Consider the following 21,272-nt stretch of genomic DNA (forward strand, 5'->3'; position numbering starts at 1 on the left):
ACTTTGCCTGTCTGATCCTGGCTCTACAGCTATGAAATGCAGCCAAAAACGACTGCCTGGAGAGCAAGTCAGTTGTGTCAAAGACATCAAAGTGTTACACTAGTGAAAAAAACCGATGCTGTGAATAGACACATTGCAGTATATAAATCTATCGCTTTGTGATTTTACACTGTACGAATTTGGAAACTAGGCATGTGCACCGGTCCCCGCCCCCCGCCCCGAGTCTAGTTTCCTGCAGGTAAGGTAGTTTATTTTCAGAAAAGAACTGAGCTTGTTGCCCTGCAGAAAGAGGAGGCTTTTCGGAGGGGAGTTCCAGAGAAACTGGCTGGCTTCCAGGTGCATAAAATCGAAATCCACGGCTGCAGCAACTTCTGCAGGAGAGGTGTCATTTGAGTCCTTTCTATGACAAGGGTGAAAGAGACCACCCGCCACAGAAACGTGGCATCAGGGTTCACTAGGAGGAACCACTCTAGGACATGATATTTCTAGTGTCACCAGGATATTTTCAAATAAACCAGGATACTCACTGCAGGAGGGAGAGGGCGAGGGGGGCAGAGAAGGAAGATGCAGGTTTTAGTGACTTCTGTTTTGGAGGCTCCGGAGGGTCAGTGAGTGTGTCCTTCCCTTGAGGGAGAGGGCTCAGGGAGCTGGAAGCGGTCTAGGGGAAGCATCCGTTAGTCCCCAGGGCCCCGCGCTCCCTTTCCTTCGCCCCCTGCTTAGGGGGCGGCTGGGGCGCGCTAGGGGCAGCAGTGTCGCGAGCCCTCCGCACCCCGCCTCCATTCCCACGCGGGTCTCGGGTTCGATCGCCCCCGCCCCGTCCCGCGGGCATCCCCCGGGCCCGTCTGGTAACGGTTTCTGGACCCGGTGGCCTCCGACCCGCCACCCCAACCCCCCCTCCCGCAACCCACCGGAGCCGCAGTGCTGCGCGGTTCCGAGAGGGGTAATCCGCCCCGGAACAGACGTGAGCGGCCCCGGGGCGGGGTCGCGGAAGGCGGCCCAGGGATTCCCCCACCCGCCTCCCCCTAACTCCATCCCGCCCGCCGTCTCTGCACCTCACCGGAGGTTTGCGCTAGCCCCCTACCCCCGCCCCTTCCCCATTCCCCGGAACGACCCCCGGCTCCTCCCCACCTACCGCCGGGCGCCGGCTCCCGCCGAATACCTCCTCCTGGGCCCATCCCCTTCGCGGCGCGGCTCCTCCCCCTCCCCTGGTTGCCGGGTCCCCCGCCCTCGCTCCCCCCTCAGCCCCCTCCCCCCCCCGGGCCCCGCCGCTCTCTCGAGCTGCCGAATCCGGCACCGCCTCCATCAGAGCCGAGCCCGCGGCTCCGCGGAGCAGCAGCCTCCGCCGCCGCCGCCGCCGCCGGACCCTCCGCGTCCCCTCCCCGTCCCGCCCCTCAGTCCCAGGCGCCCGGGGCCCCCGTCACCACCCTCCTCCCGCCCCCTCTTCCTTCCCTCCCTCCTCCCTTCTCCGTTAGCCCGCAGCCCGAGCCCGGCCCGCTTGCCGGGCTGGCAGGAGGGCGGCGGCGGCACCACCATGAGCTTTGAGGGCGGCCACAGCTGCGGCCGGCGCCGCGAGGCGGAGAGCGGGGACGCCGAGCCTCCCCCGCCGCCTCCCCCGCCGCCGCCGCCGCCGGGAGAGCCGGCTTCGGGCCCCGCGCCCCCTCGCTACCTGCCGGCGCCGCCCGCGTCCCCTGAGCGCCGCGCGGGGCCCGACGAGCCGCCAGCGGAGGTGGTCCCGCGGCACCGGGGCGCCGAGGAGCTGCCGCCGCCGCCGGCAGGGCAGGAGGTGTCTGCGGCCGGCGACTCCGGCGAAGGTCCGAGGCGCCTTCCGGAGGCGACGGTCCCCGAGGCGGCGGCAGGGAAGGGCGGCCCCGGGGAGCCCGAGGCCGGCGCGGGTGGGGAGGGCGAGCGGCGGGGCGCAGGCGACCAGCCCGAGACGCGCTCGGTGTGTAGCAGCCGCAGCAGCAGCAGCGGCGGCGGCGGCGACCAGCGCGCCGGGCACCAGCATCAGCACCACCAGCCCATCTGCAAGATCTGCTTCCAGGGCGCTGAGCAGGTGAGCCCCGGCGGGACCTGGGGCAGAAGGAGGTGGGCTCAGGCAGGGCTGGGCTGACTCTCGGTCCGGATGGCCGACTTTCAGCACCAAGGACAGCGCCCGCTTCTGCGTTCCTGGGATGAGCGGTTGCGTGGCGGCTACCCAGGGTCCCTTTCTTGCAAAGGCAAATAACCTTGTCCCGGTGGCGAATAGTGCTTGATTTGGTCTACACTTTTTTTTTTTTCCTACCTGGTTTTGCAGTTACACACTCTTCAGGTGTTTTAGTGATAATGCTATAAGTATCTCTTTTGTGAATTACTAAGTGGATTTGGTTTATACATAGAAACCAACCTATATTCCTTTATCTACAAGTTTATCGTGTGGCAGATAGCCTTAGAGCACAAACAGGGAGTGAGTCACTTCAAAACCAAAAAGGGCAGAGTCTTTCCTTATTGCAAATTTTGGTGACTCAGTCTCACTGATGTGAAAAGCATGTTAGAGTTTTTAATAGGACACATAAAAATGGATTTTGATCTTGTGAAAGAAAGCCTATTTAGCCAACAATGTACTTGATTAGAAACACAATTCTAAAATTATTGACTCCGTTAGAGGTGCATGCAAACTTATAAGCAAGTAATCACGGGGTAAACAGGATATACATCTCTCTTATGAAATGTGTGGTCTCAGAAAACATTAGGTTTAATATTTTTATAAGTAAGGAAATTGCATAAGAACATGTAAGCTTTCAGGAATATAGTGCCCTAAGTCAATATTTATGATACTACATTTAGAAAAAAAAAAAAGCATAATGCTATTGCAAGCTACTTTCTGGGATGGCATGCATTTCTTCTTTAGCAATGATTAAGAATAACTGCAGAGGAAATGCATCTGACCATCCACTTAAAAGTTATTAAAGAGATTTAATAGTACAGCTTTTCCCCAAGGGTATTGAGAGCTATATCTTGCAGACATTTTGTATGTTGGTAGAACATTTATGTCATGACTCTAAGTAATATCTTTGAAATAGTTTTAAGACTTTAGTTTCATTCCCACCAGAGATATAAAAATTAAATTTCATTTTCTAGGATGGAGTTCGATGCTTGTATCCTTCTGAGTAAATTGCTTTGCAAGAAAAGAAAGCAAGTATTGGGTTTTTAAAACAAAAACACAAACATAAAGATTCATGCTGAGTTGTTTTCTTTTCAGGGGGAGCTGTTGAACCCCTGCCGATGTGACGGGTCTGTTCGGTATACACATCAGCTGTGCTTGCTAAAATGGATCAGTGAGAGGGGTTCCTGGACCTGCGAACTCTGCTGTTACAGATACCATGTCACAGCCATTAAAATGAAACAACCCTGCCAGGTAAACTGTTGTGAAATTTCCTTCCCTTGAAGTCATTTTGCTACTAAGCATGAGGATATCTGCATATGCTACTTAAGATATTCTATACACATCACTCTAAAACCAAGATTTAGAATTTGTAGAGATGTGCTTTGAGAAGTCTGTAACATTTTTACCTGAGAAACTCCAAAGCCATTTTTATTCAAATGGCTTCCTTTATTAATTGGTTGTTTATGGATGAAATTATACTCATCCTAGTTTGTAAATGGGCAGGTAGGTAAAAAAATGTCTTATACTCCAGTTAATTCAATTTTATTAATTAGAAATGTTACACAAATTATTTTAGTAGTATTTTGTTAATTTAAGCATTGAAACTCTAAATGGGCTCCATTTACAGGAGATAGATGCAAGGAAAGCAAAAGTTTACTAATCTGGAAACTTTGGTGGGATCCATTATTTCTAATCTGAGCCGCTTTTACACTTAGCCAGACTTTCTTTTTCATATGAGTATTTTTTCACAGTTTTATTTTGGCTACTTTCATTCATTGCTCTGTTCAACTACACAGTGGATGCAGAAGTATTCCCAACATTTACTCTCAATAATATTACTGAAATTTTATATATTCTTAGAAATTTTAGTGCATAATCACACGATCACATAATGCTCATAACCAAACAAAAATTCTTGGAGAGATAAGCTTTTTTTTTTTTTTTTCTAATGGTGGAACAGATTCAGGTTCTTGGAATAGACTGGTGGGATGTAAAATGATACTAAGAAAGACGTCTTAGACTAAAGCAGAATAGTGTGTAATCGACAAGGTCTTATAGTGACATGGGGTTGACGTTTAGCCGATATAAAAGAGTAGGTTCAAAACAGAAATGAAGGAGGTAATGGAAGGAAAAGGAAGAGGAACTGAAAGGTAGGAGCGTGAGAAAGTAATAAAGTCCCATGTTCCCTGTTTCACTTTAAATTACCAAATTTAGTTTGCATTGAGCAATATAAAATAGATGGAATTGTTAGTGATGGCAGTAGGAATATGGAAGCTGAATTCAGTTCAGTTCTGTTCAGTTGCTCAGTCGTGTCCAACCGACTCTTTGCGACCGCGTGAACTGCAGCACACCAGGCCTCCCTGTCCATCACCAACTCCCGGGGTTTACCCAAAGCCATGTGCATCGAGTTGGTGATGCCATCCAGCCATCTCATCCTCTGTCATCCCCTTCCCCTCCTGCCCCCAATCCCTTGCAGCATCAGGGTCTTTTCCAATAAGTCAACTCTTCACATGAGGTGGCCAAAGTATTGGAGTTTCAGCTTCAGCATCAGTCTTTCCAATGAACACCCAGGACTTATCTTCTTTAAGATGGACTGGTTGGATCTCCTTGCAGTGCAAGGGACTCTCAAGAGTCTTCTCCAACACCACAGTTCAAAAGCATCAATTCTTCGGCACTCAGCTTTCTTTATGGTCCAACTCTCACATCCATACATGACCACTGGAAAAACCATAGCCTTGACTAGATGGACCTTTGTTGGCAAAGTAATGTCTCTGCTTAATATGCTATCTAGGTTGGTCATAACTTTCCTTCCAAAGAGTGTCTTTTAATTTGCAATTAATTTGCATTTCTGATACTCACCATTTAAGGGATGATTAGCTGGCATGAAATAAAAGTATGAATTTTCTCAAGCTGACCTAAGGCTGGTAAATAATTTTGAAAGAAGATGAATAACTAATGTGAATGAATGATGATGGTGGTAAAGATAGGCACAAACCTGACATATTTTCTCAGAACCACTAACTGATTGACCTACTTGGGTATCGATTTATAGATCTGTCATAATTGTCTTGAAAAGCAGAGGGAACCATGCCCAAATAACAGGATATGAGTAGTATAATTGAATCTATAATAATTTTATGAATAGAATGTGTGGAGATGAGAAATGGAGAGCCTTGAGGCTCCAGTGAAAAGTCCCATGAGAAGTGCTACGGTCAGATGTTCCAGAGCTGATATAGATTGCTAAGTATTTAAAAAACTTCAACTTATGCCACAATGTGTTAATTCGCTTGGTGTGGTTAATTCTAAAGTAAATAAAAATAGGCACTTGATGTAATTTTAAAATAGAAGAGACAGAGGGTTGGGGCAAAATGATATTTACTAATTCTAAACCTATAGCAGTATATAGATTATTACTGTATTTTGTTTCATTTAAAAAATCAGTAGTTTTGCTTCATTTTAAAAACCAGTAGTTATTTTAATAAAAACAAGTCCCCAAAGTGTGTATGTAATATGACTGAAAAATCAAGAGGAAAAAAAAACAACCAAAAACCAAAAGCTAACCTAGTATTACTAATACATTTAGGATTAATTTTATTATGACATGTGCAAATATTGTCATAATCTATGGCCTGACCTGTTTGTTCCAGTGAACTACAAAATAATATTTAGAAACAAAATTGATATGAGCTCATGATGATGATAGTTCAGATCATGCCTGAAAACACAACTTTCCAGGACTGCATTACGTGCTTATAAAGCTCAGTACTCTTAATGAACAGAACTCAGTTATAAGGTTCCCATAGCATAGATTGCCATACCTAGGAGCAGATTATCCTCAGATAAAATTTGAATGATTGACTGACATATCTGTTATTGATGACCCACACACTGAGCATTTACTCTGAGTTTTGGTTTCCTCTGGTGTGAAGCTAATCAAATTTAGCATTTGTCGCACTCATATTTTTATGACATGGCAGAGATCCATCTCCTCATGGTATAGCATCAAACGGGAACCATGTCATGTCCGTCCCTTGCACTTTCTGAACCCCTTCATTTTAAGTAGAGAGCCCTCCCATAGCTGTGAGTGGGTAGTTCCTTGGATGTAGAAGGGAAAAAGATTAAGTAATACTAGTAAGAGAAAGCATTTACTGAACACTTACTTTGTGCCAGGCACTGTTCTAAGTGCTTTACATATTCTATTATTGATGTTTAATCTTTAAAATAAACTAATGAGGTAGAGACTATTATCTCTATTTTATACAAAAGGAAACTGAGGTACAGCATAGTTGAGTACTTTTTACTACACTCATATCTAGTAAAAGACAAAGCCAAGATTCAAACAGTCTGAGGCTCTGAGGTCCATGGCCTTAGCCACTGTGCCCTGGTTGGAAAGTGTTATTCTCAACTTCATCATAGCCATCCTGATGTTTCTGGGTTCATCACGACTTATCCTGTGTTATGCTGAGTCAAGCAGGCACTGGTTTCAGCCTGAGTCTCGAAGATGGTCTGGAAAGGCTTTATCTACTGCTGTTTAACAAACTACCTCACACACTTAGTGGTTTAAACAACATCCATCGTTTATTATCTCTTAAGAGTCTGTGGGTTGATTGAGATCAGTTGGGAGGTTCCTCTCCAATATGGCATCATTCTAGAGCGGTGAGGTTTGACTGGATGGGAACATCCAAGAAGGGTAACTATTTGACTTGACTGACCCAATGGACACGAGTTTGAGTAAACTCTGGGAGCTGGTGATGGACAAGGAGGCCTGGCGTGCTGCAGTCCATGGGGTCGCAAAGAGTCGGACACGACTGAGCGACTGAACCGAACTGAACTGACTTGTGCTGGTCGTTGATTGGAAGCTCAGTTGGGGCTGTCAGCTGGTGCTTCACTCCTTTCTGTGTGTGATTTGGGTGTGATGATTGGACTCCAGGAGCATAAAAGTAAAAGTTACAGGTCTGTTATGACCCAGTTTTTATGTCTGCTGCATTCCCTTGATTGAAGCAAATCAGAGGACCAACCAGATTCAAGAGAAGAAAACATAGACTCCACCTTTGGAGCCTGCCCTTCTTTAAAAAGAGTGGACATCTTTAATCCCCTGTGGAGGTAGCTTCCAAAATGGTGCCGTCTACCTACCCTGGTGTTTGCATTTGGCCCTCATCAGGTCCAGATCGGTCAACAAGTACCACCATAACTCCCCTTTCAGGGATCAGAAATAAAGAAAGTTAAAAGATGGATGGGAGTTGGACTCCATCGGCAGTGCTCGATGTATCCACTAAAGCACTTTCAGAAGTGACTGTTGCCATGATGCTCCTCTTGGTGCCCAGAGAGATGTGGGGACAGAGAAGGAAAGGAACAGCTAACCAAGAAGCATGTGTGTGTGCAGGAAACATGTTGCAATGAGTCTAAAACCTTAGTTCTACTTGTTTTTCTCACTGAGATTAGAATTCGTTGAGAATTGGGGTGTAAACCTCCCCATTTTGTGAGCTTTTAGTGATGCTCATCAACATGACCCAACAGAAATCTGATGTAGCCTGTAGAATATATTTAAATCTTAATTACTGTATCATTAGCAGTAGGAGCTAATTAAGACATTAGAAGTAATTAACATGCATTTACGTTCCTACTACCTCCTTGCAGAATCTTTTATTGATTACCATATTCAAGATGATGCATTAATGATAATTTTAAGAGTAAAAGCTGATTCTGTTTTGAATCTCATACTGTGGTATAAAATTAGTGCAATCTAAGAACATATAAGATCAAATTTGAGATGTTGGTGATATTTTAAATTAATTAAGCAAGTATATTTAGCTTTATGAATGCTTTCAGTACTTTTTCAAGAACTAGAGATGTTTGAAGAGAGAATATTTACTAGATGAAGCATTGTATGGGAAACTTTAAATATGCTATAAGACATGGATTATATGGCAACCCACTCCAGTACTCTTGCCTGGAAAATCCCATGGATGGAGGAGCCTGGTGGGCTGCAGTCCATGGGGTCGCAACTGAGCGACTTCACTTTCACTTTCCACTTTCATCTATTCGAGAAGGAAGTGGCAACCCACCCCAGTGTTCTTGCCTGGAGAATCCCAGGGACGGCGGAGACTGGTAAGCTGCCATCTATGGGGTCGCACAGAGTCGACTGAAGCGACTTAGCAGCAGCAGCAGCAGCATAATGCCTAAACATAGAAAAATAAAATGTTAATGGAAGGCAGTAGCTATGTTACCTTGGCTGAGTTAACTATTTGTGCCTCAGTTAATTCATATTTAAAAGATAATAAAGGCATCTATTTTATACATTTTTTTGAGGATTAAATATGTATATACCTGTAAAATGCTTGGAATAGTGCCAGCACATAGTAGGTGCCATTTTAATGTCGACTGCGATGACATTTACTTGTTCAGTTGGCTGAGCGATGGGGACCCTCGCTCACTCCCAGCAACAGTTCTTGTTGTTTCCTTCAGTCTCTTGTCACTGAAATAAAGTTATTGACTCTTCTTTCCATATCATTCTTTATCCCTGCGTGTTTACTCTCTGCTTTTTCTAGGAGAGCCCGCCTAGGTTTCTGACCAGATTGGTTATTATAAATAAAGAAGGAATCAGCATTTTACAAAATCAGATGTAGTGAGATATAAAATGATCTCAGCTCGTGGGCGCATATTTACCCTCCAGCTGTTCCTCCCCATGAGTCTTTGTTGGAGTCTGCTTATAATTGGAGAGATGCTTTTTCATGGCCAAGCACAAGGCAATACCCTCCAGTGTCACTGAGTAGCATTGCGTGTTTACGCTCTGGAAAGACCCCTGAGTTTGGGTGTGTGTGATAAGCAGGAGGTCGAAGAAGCTCCAGAGATCCTGGGGGGCAGTCACAGAGGGCACAGGCAGGTGGTCTGGCATCAGTCAACGGTGAATCTGGTATCCATCAGCTTTCCTTCCTCCCCTGTTACTTGGGGCACCAACGACTGGCAAAGGGCTTGTGGGGTAGGGTCGGAGACTGCCACGTGGGACGCCTGCCTTTATAGATAACAGGGCCCCAGCCATCTTTACCAGCCAATAACATTTTTGTTAGTCTGCCCCGATGCTTTCCCTTGAAGCTCTTACAATGGGCTATCAGCGCCAAGTCTTCTAGCAGTGAGACTGATTGGAGCGACTCCTTGAAATGAGAGTAGTTTTCATTTTTATCCATGTTCTTTTCCTGATGGGATTCATTGTGATAGTTTTGAATTAGAGATGAAGTTGACACGAGGCAGCTTCACCTTGGCTACCGTTCTAAGGTACAGCTTCTGGACTACATGTGTACAAAGCATTTATAGACCTTTAATGAGCTTCTCGAGGGCCCCATGATCATTATTTTGCTAAACAGGGCTCTGTCGTGAAAGGGGTATTTCCTCCTTCAGAGGTGATTTAAGTTGTTCTCATGACGTAGCTGATGAAGTAAGAGAAGCTGACAAACTATCATTGAAAATTGACTGTGATTTTGGAAATGTATTAGGAAAACATCAGAAGATGAACTTTATCAGCCTTGCTGTCTGTTGAAATACTCAAGGCGTTTGCATTTAATGGATTAAGAATGTCTGCATACATTCAACATGACTGAAGTGGTGAAGCCACCACTTTTGCTTTTTCTCTGTTGCTGTTGTTGGCATCTCTGTAGGTTTCACAGCAAATGACACGTGGGGGGTGGTTATTACCATGCCTGAATATCTGAGAAACAGTGCTGAAATGTTAATATTTAAATACATGTACTGATGTATATAATAGGTAATTAAAAATATCAAAATAAACAAAGAACACATCATGAGGCATCTCCCTGGCCTTTGAAGTGATTTTTGTTTCATTTGCTTACTAATTCTCAAAGCACTTAGATCTGCATTTTACTGCAGTTAAACACTGCCCAGTTAAATCTGCACTAGAACAGATTAATAATCCTCTAGTGAATAAAACATGTAAATTATACTGCATCTACTACTATAGCCATCTTACTTACTGTATGGGCTGTGTGTACAGTAATTTAGCAATCTGTTTCAAAGCCAGATGGTTCCAAGATGATAGTAAAAAAAAAAAAAGATGGAGACCCTTCAGGGTATCGCGGACTGGTGCTTGCTTTTGTCCTTTATGGAGAGAGGGCCAGGAATGATGCAGTCCTGATGGATGATACTCTCCAGAACTTTCTTTCCCACAGGTGTCTGCTTTTCTACATTCATTCTAGCTCTTTTCAAGTATATCTTCCTTTTGACACCTTTCTCTGCTTTGCTCTCTTGGCCTTTCCACTCAGCTGCTTGGAGAGGACGAATCTGCCCCTAAAAATCTGTGGGACAGACTTTAGAAAAAAATGAGGTAACACAGATAATGTAGCTTGGCAGTCACTTTCTTGGTCACTTCGTGGGCATTCAGTGAGTATTTGTAGTAGGCATGAGTGGATGAACACATGAGCAGGTGTTTTAGAAAGACAGAGAAGATCATGGGGGTCGTGTTCGTATTTCTGTGCTGAGAATATGATTTAAGGAAATTAAGTTGCATTTACTGCTCACCCATTAGCCATCTACAGTTAATTTTCAACTCCTTCTTAAACTGACCTCATACTCCTATCTGAATCTGCCTGGGAAAATATGTTTGGTTCTTCAGACCATAGGGAAAAAAAATCTTAAAAGTAGGGTCTATTTTTAAAAACCTAGAATAAAAAAAAAGTTTCCAGTGAGACAGATCTGCTCTTTTCAAAAACTAAAATGTCATGAAAAAGACTCTGTGAATGTGAAGTTACCCATGTGTGACACACTTGGTTTCTTGAGGTTGTCACTGGTTGAAGGATTTCATCTAGCATTTGTTCAGAGAAATTGAATAATTTGTTGGAAATTTTACTGTATGATCGCGGGTGTAGATGAACTGCTAAGAATGTCTACTGGGTAGTTTTCTTGGTGTGAAATCTGCCACCTGGCTGAAAACTAGGTGATGGATTTTTTTTTTTTTTTTAATGAGCAGTTTGTACAGTTGTAACATAACTTCCAAAATGATTTTCCACTGGTGAGTACCATACCCCAACGCAGGGCGATGCCGCAAGGGAACAGACCATCTCTCCCTTACTCATTTCCTGCTTTGTCTTGGCGTGTGGCTTTGCTGTGATGTGACTGACGTTTGCTCAAGGGGTTGGAACAAAGGAAACTCAGCTTCCTTCTATTTTTGGACCTCCTAAGAGTAGGATGGGATGACTCTGAGGGTGAAGCTACAGTGCTTCTGACCCTTCAGAGCAGCAGGGAACGGACAAGATAATCGCCTACAATTGCAAGTAAATGGATAGCGGACATTGAGGACGTTGCCAAGACAAACTGCACCGTGGCTTGTACTTTTCTGTATCCTTGGATATTTGACAGCATCTTCCCTGTGCCCATAACTTATAGTTGAACAACTGTTCTTGTGATTTAGCCAAATGAAGTCCCACATAAGGAGAGGTGGTCTGGAAGCAGTCCCGTGGGAAGACGTGACAAAAACGTTGCTGTGTAAAGTCAGTGAGAACTTACTGGGGAGATATTTCTTATTCAGTCCCTCCTTTTAGGTATATATGCTCTGAAAGTGACTCTAAAAACCTGTTCCCCCCCCACCCCTAGCTTTCATCTCTTCAACAAAGCTGATTTTGAATAATGACACCTGGGCAATGCATGTGTCCTTTACATGGTAACAGGGTTCCATTGCCCTTGTTTTCCAGTTTTCTTTCTCATTTTGGTATGCTAATTATGTGCAAGTGGCCAAGGCTTAATCTAGGCACAGGGGCCCTCATCGTATGAATGGAGCATCCAGCTCTTATTTCAGGAGCCCTCTGGGCACGCCTTTGTTATATATGGACCTGCAGTTGTGCCCTGACACTTACATGTCATAACTCCAGGGTACAAAATAGCTCAGATAAACAAGGAGCTATTTCAAGAAATGTATACAGGCTTGCTTTGGTTTGTTCAGCCTGTTTAAAAAAAGTCTTTAAGAAGGATAATATCTCTCACAAATATTAGTGGATTTTATTTATATTCCTGTGACAGAATATTCCAGAAGCCACAGGAAATAATTTTTCTCTTTTCTTCCCACCCCAGTGTTAACTTCTTTTCTGTGTTACATTTGCAGATTTTAATATAAGTATGTATGTAAGCATCCTCGCGTACATACACACTTTAAAAGAAAGTTTTAAAAAGAAAATCAAGGGCTTCCCAGGTGGTACTAATGGTAAAGAATCCACCTGCCAACGCAAGAGATGCGAGAGACTCAAGTTCAACCCATGGGTCGGGAAGATCCCCTGGAGTAGGAAGTGGCAACCCACTCCAGTTTTCTTGCTGGAGAATTCCATGAACAGAGGAGCCTGGAGGGCTACAGTCCATGGGGCTGCAAAGAGTCAGACATGACTGAGCAACTGAGCACAAAGAAATTTAAAACTTTACCACATTTTGGTAAAATCAGTTGTAATCTTAAGAGTAGAATAATAATAATAAAAAGCACAGGATTTTCCAGGCATATACTGAGCATTCTGTAAATATTTCTCTTATCCTCCTTCCCTCTTTTTCTTCCTTTTCTTGACAACATCTTAGCCTTCTCTTTGCACTGAAGATAACTAGATGGGAGGTGTCCAGGGGAGCCTGCAGCTCTTCAGAGAGAAAAGACGCAGTGAACAGGGTGACGGCCCTTGCCCACGTTGTGTTCTCTAGGGTCGACAGGCATGCCTTGGGGCAAACCTGGAAGTGGGAAGAAAGTCTTGGATGCAGAATCCCTTTCAGTCCCCTCTCAAGCTGTCTTCTTTTTACCTTTCATACTACAAAAGCTTCTATGAAAGACCTTTTCAGAACTAGACACGGTTTCTCAATAATTTGAGAAATAATAGAAAGAAGAAAAATGCTAAGTCAACAAAATTAGAACTAATTGTTCCAAAATGTGTCAGGTAGCTTTGAGTGACACGTCGTCCCTAGACTTGGGGGAAAAGACCTCCTTGAGTAGTTTGGTGAAGCATAAGGATGGGTGAGGAATATCCTTACCTCCTGTCTGCCTCTTCTGTCTGAGCTACACCCTACTAAGACTGAAGTAGTATACGTTGCATAGAAGGACATCTGAGATAGAAATATGTTACTTTCATTTTGGGCATAATTAAGCTCCACTATAGTAAACTTCAGGGGAAAATTCTCAAGCATTCCTTGAAATGCTTTTGGGGAAACTTTCATCTCCTAGTGATGGTGAATGCACAGTGATTATTGATATAACAGGGCATAGAGTTGGATTAATATCTGTTTATTTTTCATTTAGAAGATCTTACTCATGTCAAGGGTTAGGCTCAAAATATTTCATCTTTTTTTCTACTATGAATTAGTTGATGATTTTTATTGACTATTTTTTCACTCATCAGTGCATTAACCACTCCCAAGTTGCAGGCACTGTTCTCAGTTCTAGAGCTATGGAATTTGTTGAAACAGGCCTCTGTTTCTAAATTTAAATTCTTGATGATGAAGGACAAACAATAAACAATAAGTAAGCAAACTAGGTAATTTTAGATTAAGTTAATAATTTCAGTAGGAAAAATCTGGAAGATTTAAAAAATGATTAAAAAATGATTTAAAAAATGCAATGAACCATATGATACTGGGTTAGAGTTGGAAACATCAGTGTAAACTCATGTTTTGCTTAATATGGATACAAATGGTTACATATGGAAATATTTACAGATATGTGCTTGTGCATGAGTTAGTATACACACACCCATTTCTTCTCTCTGTCTCTTGAGAAGGCCCAATAGTAAAACCCCAGTTACAGTTTACCTAGCACCAGATCTTAGTTTCCAATATCATCCTCCAGTAAAAGGAACCAGTCTTATACAAGATGTTATTCTATGAGACTGGAGTGTGTTGTTCCAGAAAAGAAAATGCTCAAAAAAACAATGATGGGACTCAGGAAAAGGACACATGAGCCAGCCTGGAAGAGTCCCCAATGGCTAAATTTGGAACAATTTGAGCAATAAAATACATAATGTAGTATTGGATTATAATGTAAACTGTAATATGAACTTCCATGTATGCATATTATTATAAATAAATGACTGCATGAATAAGCAAATGGAGAAAAAGAGACAAATCTCCCACAGAGGAATTCTAAGTTATATATTTATATACTGTCCTCTCCAGGAAGTGGAGCCCGGCTCCCCTTGGCTCTTGAGTATGGGCTGTACTTAGTGGCTTGTTTCCGAAGAATAGACTGGTTATAGGATAGAATGTGGGGAGAGTGATTAACTTAACAGTAGAGAAGTCTGGCAAATGCCACCCAAGCCTTGTGGCCAAGTTTAACATTACCAGTGATAAGCCACGTTGCTAATATGTGCCCTTGATACGGTGTGATGAGACTACCTTCCTTACCTTTGTAGTCTTCCTCCTAAAAACCCATAACCCTCACTGAACCATGAGAAAAACAGCAGACCAAACCTAATTGGGGTACAGGCTACAAAATACCTGACCAGTACTCTTCAACACTGTGAAGAAAAAACAAGAAAAGCCCAAGAAGCTGTCACAAGCCCAAGAAAGCTAAGGCTATGTGGCGTGCATGTCCCTCTGTCCATGGGGTTCTCCAGGCAAGAATACTGGAGTGGGTTGCCATGCGCTCCTCCAGGGGACCTTCCCAACCCAAGGATCAAACCCAGGTCTTCTGTATTGCAGGCGGATTCTTTACCGCCTGAGCTACCAGGGAAGCCACCAGGAGTTGCGGTAACAAAACGTAATGTGGTGTCCTGGATGGCATTCTGGAAATAGAAAAAGGACATTAGAGAAGAACTAGTGAAATCCTAGTGAAGTGTGCTGGTGGTTTCATTTCTAAGTCGTGTCCGACTCTTGCGACCCCATGGACTGTAGCCCGCCAGGCTCCACTGTCCATGGAATTCTCCAGGCAAAAATACTAGAGTGGGTTGCCATTTCCTTTTTCAGGGGATCTTTCCAACCCAGAGATCAAACCCCGGTCTCCTGCACTGCAGGCAGATTCTTTACCAACTAAGCTACCAGAGAAGCTTAGTAAAGCTTAGTAAAATGTGGAGCTTAGTCAATAGTAACGTGCCAGTGTTGATCTACTAAGTTGTGACAAACGTACCTTAGTAATGTTAGATGCTGACGGTAGGAGAAACTGTGTGTCATATATGGGAACTCTTTGTACTTGTCTTTGCAACTTTTATGTACATCTAAAGCCACCCTTGGAGAAGGCGATGGCAACCCACTGCAGTACTCTTGCCTGGAAAATCCCGTGGACGGAGGAGCCTGAGAGTCTACCATCCATGGGGTCGCAAAGAGTCAGACACGACTGAGCAACTTAAAAAAAAAAAAAAGCCACTCTAAAAGTCAATTTTTTTTTTTTTTAAGGTATGGGAAACACTAAGAGTGTCTAGATAGAAGGGGTAAGGAGAGTCTTTCTGAGATGATGGTAGTCAAGTTTAAACCTAAAGATTGATGATAATCACCCTGAAAGGAGGAGCAGCTAGATCAAAGACTCGAAATCATGAAGAGCTTGTTGTATTGGGCGGAATAAAAGGGGATCCGTGAGTGAGGAAGAGTAGGAGATGCTGGGGAGTAGGGGTGCACCTTACCACACAGGCCACTTGTGATAGATTGGTGTTTCATTCCAAGAGCCATGGGGCGTCATTGTAGAGTCTCAGGCAGAGGAGTAAAATAGTAAAAGTAACAAATGCCTTTGGCTGGTTTGTAAAGCCTGGATTGGAAGGAACCTGGGCTGAGAGCAGGAATGCTGCTAGAATGCTCCCTGATGGATAGGAAGGAGGTAACAGGGGTTCCTATTTGGATGATGGCAGCAGAGATGAAGAGAAGCAAGAGTTAACATTTTTTTTTTTTTGTAATTTATTTCATGACAAAACACCTGGACTGAGTTGAAGCTGTTTGTAGTCTTTTTCTAAGGTAGGGTCCGTTTTCATATATTTTGCTGTAGAAATATTGTGACCAATTATAGGATATTGACCTAGACCCTGCTGAGCATGAAGGATATTATATAATACAATAAGAATGCAACATACTTTAAAAATATGGACAATTTGAAATTCTGAAACACATATGGTCTGAAGTGTTTTGGGTAAGGGATTTTGCTCTAACATATGGTCTACTCTGGAGAGTATTCCATGTGCTCTTAAGAAGAGTATATATTCTGCTCTTGTTGAGTGATGTATTCTATAAAGGTCTGTTTGGTGTAGTTAGTTTATTTCCTTGTTGATCTTCTGTCTAGTTGAAAGTGAGGTATTGAAGTTTCCAAATGTTATTGTTAAATTGTCTATTTCTCTCTTCAATTCTCCCAGTTTTTTATGTATTTTGGGGCTCTGTTATTAAGTGCAGATACATTCATAAGTGTAACGTCTTGATGGACTGACTTTTTTTTTTTTAATGACAAAATGTTCTTGGTCCCTAGTAACAATTTTTATCTGTAAGATACTCGTATAGCTACTCCAGCTGTCTTTTGGATATGTCTGTGTGATTTATCTTCATTCTTTTTATTTTCAACCTATTTGTTTCTTGAATCTAAATTGTGTCTCTTACAGACAACACATCATTGGATTATTGGGTAAAAGAGTTTGGACCTGTATGTAGTTATTCCTGTAATAGTGTCTAATGAAAATCAACAAATGTTGTTAACATTGCTTGAAAGGAACTATATCACCTGAGGCTTGATGTGAGTAATTGAGAATTTGTGGAACCCTAGGCCTTTCTATGGAGAAGGCAATGGCATCCCACTCCAGAACTCTTGCCTGGAAAATCCCATGGACAGAGCAGCCTGGTAGGCTGCAGTCCATGGGATCGGTGAGGGTTGGACACAACTGAATGACTTCATTTTCACTTTTCACTTTCATGCATTGGAGAAGGAAATGGCAACCCACTCCAGTGTTCTTGCCTGGAGACTCCCAGGGATGGGGGAGCCTGGTGGGCTGCCGTCTCTGGGGTTGCACAGAGTCGGACATGACTGAAGCGACTTAGCAGCAGCAGCAGCAGCAGCAGCAGCAGCAGCAGCAGCAGCAGCAGCAGCCTTTTCTAATAAACAGGATATTCTTATAGCTATTCATAAATACTCAACTGTTTCTTCTAAGTCTCCAAAGCCCCCTGAGTATGAGCATTTTGACACAATTAATCTTTGTAATTTTAGATCACCCTTTTATACACTTGTTACACATCTTCTAGAGGAGCTGAGATTATATGTAGGTCAGTGGGATATAATGGATAAAACATAGACTTTAGCAACATGCAGACCGGGGTCTAAATTTTAGCTCAGCTACATACTAAGTTGTGTGACCCACAGTGATACCGTAGGTATTCATTCCTTAGTGTTGCTGGAAAGTTAAATCAGGTAACATTTTCAAAGTTCTTGGCGTGTAACTGTTTTATTAGTTCTGTTAGAACAAGAGTTGGAACACATAAAGTTCTGCTAGGTTTTGTATTTGTTGTTTATTCATTTACATTCATCCGTTTAATCCAACAAATATTTATTAATTACTTACTAGGCCAGGCACTGTTCTAAGGGTTGGAGATAAACAGAAGAGTAAGCAAAAGAAATAAAATTCCTGCCCTCAGAGGGCATATACTCCAGAGAGGGAGATTGATAATAAACAAATAAAAATTCCAAATAAAAAATTAGTAAATTAATTCATTGTAAGTGCTAAGGAAAAAACTTTGGCCAAAAAGAGGGGTATGAAAAGCTGAGAAAGGTAGCTAAAATTTTAGATGAAATGGTTAGGAAAGTCTACCCATGCATGAGATTTGACATTGACAGAAATTTTCCATATGTGGCTTTCTAGAGATAGGAAGTAGGATATACTCATGAATATTTAGGGGCTTCCCCAATAGCTCAGTGGGTAAAAAATCCACGTGCAATGCAGGAGACACAGGCTAGGAAGATCCCTGGTTTGAGAAGATCCTCTGGAGCAGGAAGTGGCGATCTACTCTAGTATTCTTGCCAGGAGAATCCCAGGGACAGAGGAACCTGGCAGGCTACAGTCCAAAGGGTCGCAAAGAGTCAGACATGAGTAAGCATGACAGTGATATTTCCCATGGTTAGTTTTCCTACTAAAGTACATTCCATTCTGGGTTTTAGTTTTCCATGAGTAGACTGTTGGGGTCCATGTTTTACCGCCTATAGTTTTCAAGTTTACATACGTATATTAAAAACCTTGGTGAAAGTTGAAAGTGAAGTCGCTGTCATGTCCGACTCTTTGTGACCCCATGGACTGTAGCCTGCCAGGCTCTTCCATCCATGGGATTCTCCAGGCAAGAGTACTGGAGTGGGTTGCCATTTCCCTCTCCAGGGGATATTCTCAACCCAGGGCTCGAACCCAGGTCTCCCGCATTGTAGGCAGATGCTTTACCATCTGAGCCACCAGGGAAATCCTTGGTAGTGGCCCTATTTCCTTGACCTGTTGTATATCTTGGATATTATGGTGAATGTTCAGACATTGGTTTTAAAAGCAAGGAAAAAAACTACACTGTCATATATATAAAGAGAAAAAGAATAGTTAAAAGTGTATTTTGGATTCTAAGAATCATAGATGCTCAATTTGTACTTCCTGAATTATTTAAAACATATGTGTTGCCACATTCACTGTTCAATCTATAGAATTATCAAGGGGTTAGGAGTATCCCCGGGACGGGAGAGCCTGGTGGGCTGCCGTCTGTGGGGTCGCACAGAGTTGGACACGATTGAAGTGACTTAGCAGCAGTAGCAGCAGGATCTTAAATACAAACTATCATATATGAGAAACGTGAGAAATTCAGCCTGTTTGGATTATAATTCTTTTTAACACTGATTATTATAACTACAATATATTTTATAAATATAGTGATAATAAAACACTTTTCTAGGACAAACACATTTTTTTTTCTGTTGAGAAACACACATTTTCTGAGATGGATTGTTTTGAAGGGACACTCCATCATCTCATGGAATGCCATCCAAGAAACTTGATTATCTGGAGAATGAATGTGTGAGGCTGTAATTTTCAACCTACTGTAATTAGGAGCTTTTGACATGGCATGTACATGACTTGGCCACTCTGAAAGTCTTGCAGGGGCTGAAAGTGGAGAAGTGGCTTTTTATGTTGCTCCTGGAGCTACAGAAATTGAAACTTGGGTTTCCAAAATCCACGTGACATAAACGGCTTCCATTTATCAGTGCAGTGGAATGCAGGGTACCCATCTTTTTTGAATCTCGGCCATTGACAGAGAATGAGCACCGAGGAGCTCTGAAGGTTGAGCACTTCTTCCTCCTCAGAAAACTTTTAATAATATGGAGACATTTTGTCTCAGCTTATGGTACTTAGCTCACCAAAATGGGATAATCAGTTCCTCAGATTTGACGGGAAATGTCATCTGTAACTTAAAATCCCTGGGTTTCAAAGGCATGAGCATAAGTGGGTTATGAACAATCTTTTATTCAGGAGAAAAGTGATGGTTACTTCACGGGGAGTGACATGTTATAAACATGTGCAGGAAGGAAGATAGATGTTCTTACAGCAAATATTCTCCATAGAACTCCAGTCTGGGTGTCCTGTGTTTGACTGTAGTGAACTAGTTTAGATCTTCTGTTAAAAATCTAAAGCCTTTTAAGATAACTCAGTATCTTGAGAGTTTGTAATAAGGGCAAGCATCTGATGACTGATATCCCCTTCCCCAGTGAGATGTCAGAAAGACTTCACCATGCAACTCCGCCCTCTAGTGTTTCCTGGTAACTACAGTCATGGTCTCAAAATCGGACCCATGGTGCCCAGAATTTCACTAGGTTAGAGATATTTCTATATATTTCACATCTTGTTTGAAAATAAATTTGGCCCAGGTTCCATTTGTGTAAAAGCCTTTGACATCTGTTTTTGTTTACCTAATTTGTTTTAGAAAAGGTGTTCCCCCCATTTGATTCAATTTTGATTAAATCAAACTTGTTTTCTTTATTCTACTTTGCAAATATGGAGGATTGAATTTTAGTCTGTTGAGAGACTTTGGAATAACTATGTCTTAAATAGTTTAAGAATATAAATCATGTGAGCGCAAGAAGAATGTTAAATCCATTTAAAGTTATTTTAGGGAGCACATTCACATGTTGATTCCCCACTGACTATCTAGGTGCAACAAGTTTACATAGAAGATGATTATGACATCTAGCATCCCTGTCGGGAGAAGGCAATGGCAACCCACTCTGGTACTCTTGTCTGGAGAATCCCTTGGATGGAGGAGCCTGGTAGGCTACAGTCCATGGTGTCACTAAGAGTTGGACACGACTGAGCAATTTCACTTTCACTTTTCACTTTCATGCATTGGAGAAGGAAATGGTAACCCACTCTAGTATTCTTGCCTGGAGACTCCCAGGGACAGAGGAGCCTGTTGGGCTGCCGTCTATGGGGTCGCACAGAGTCGGACACAACTGACATGACTTAGCAGCAGCAGCGGCAGCAGCATCCCCGTCAAAGCTGTGGTTTTTCTAGAAGTCATGTATGGATGTGAGAGCTGGACCATAAAGAAAGCTAAGTGCTGAAGAATTGATGCTTTTGAACTGTGGTGTTGGAGAAGACTCTTGAGTCCTTTGGACAGCAAGGAGGTCAAACTAATCTATCCTAAAGGTAATCAGTCCTGAATATTCATTGGAAGGGCTGATGCTGAAGCTGAAGTTCCAATATTTGGCCACCTGATATGAAGAACTGACTCATTGGAAAAGACCCTGATGCTGGGAAAGATTGAAGGCAGGAGAAGGGGATGCCAGAGGATGAGATGGTTGGATGGCATCACCAACTTGATGGACATGAGTTAGAGCAAGCTCTGGGAGTTGGTGATGGACAGGGAAGCCTGGTGTGCTGCAGTCCATGGTGTCGCAAAGAGTCAGACATGACAGCAATTGAACTACACTGAACTGAGCATTTTTGTCAAAATATTTGTAATATATTGATGATCAAGTATTTTAGATATTTTGCAAATTAGACAAAAATATCCTTAGTATTTGGATTAATGTATTTAAGAGAAACTGCTGCTGCTGTCATTCAGTCACTAAGTCGTGTCCAGCTCTCTGCAACCTCGTGAACTGCAGCAAGTCAATTCTCCTTGTCCTTGACCATCTCCCAGAGTTTATTCAAACTCATGTCCATTGAGTCAGTGATGCTGC

The 21,272-nt window shown here is 42.8% G+C and overlaps 1 protein-coding gene across 1 annotated transcript in view; it reads left to right on the plus strand.

Moving 5' to 3' along the window:
* The first annotated feature begins 1,531 nt into the window (after positions 1-1,531).
* MARCHF11 (membrane associated ring-CH-type finger 11) overlaps positions 1,532-21,272 on the plus strand; it is a 114,375-nt gene continuing 94,634 nt past the window's right edge. The window contains exons 1-2 of the mRNA XM_068990792.1: positions 1,532-2,053; positions 3,239-3,394. Of these exons, the coding sequence (XP_068846893.1) occupies positions 1,532-2,053; positions 3,239-3,394 (678 nt within the window). The remainder of the gene's footprint in view (positions 2,054-3,238; positions 3,395-21,272) is intronic.

Source organism: Capricornis sumatraensis, chromosome 18, assembly GCF_032405125.1.
Source record: "Capricornis sumatraensis isolate serow.1 chromosome 18, serow.2, whole genome shotgun sequence".
Taxonomy (NCBI): Eukaryota; Metazoa; Chordata; class Mammalia; order Artiodactyla; family Bovidae; genus Capricornis; species Capricornis sumatraensis.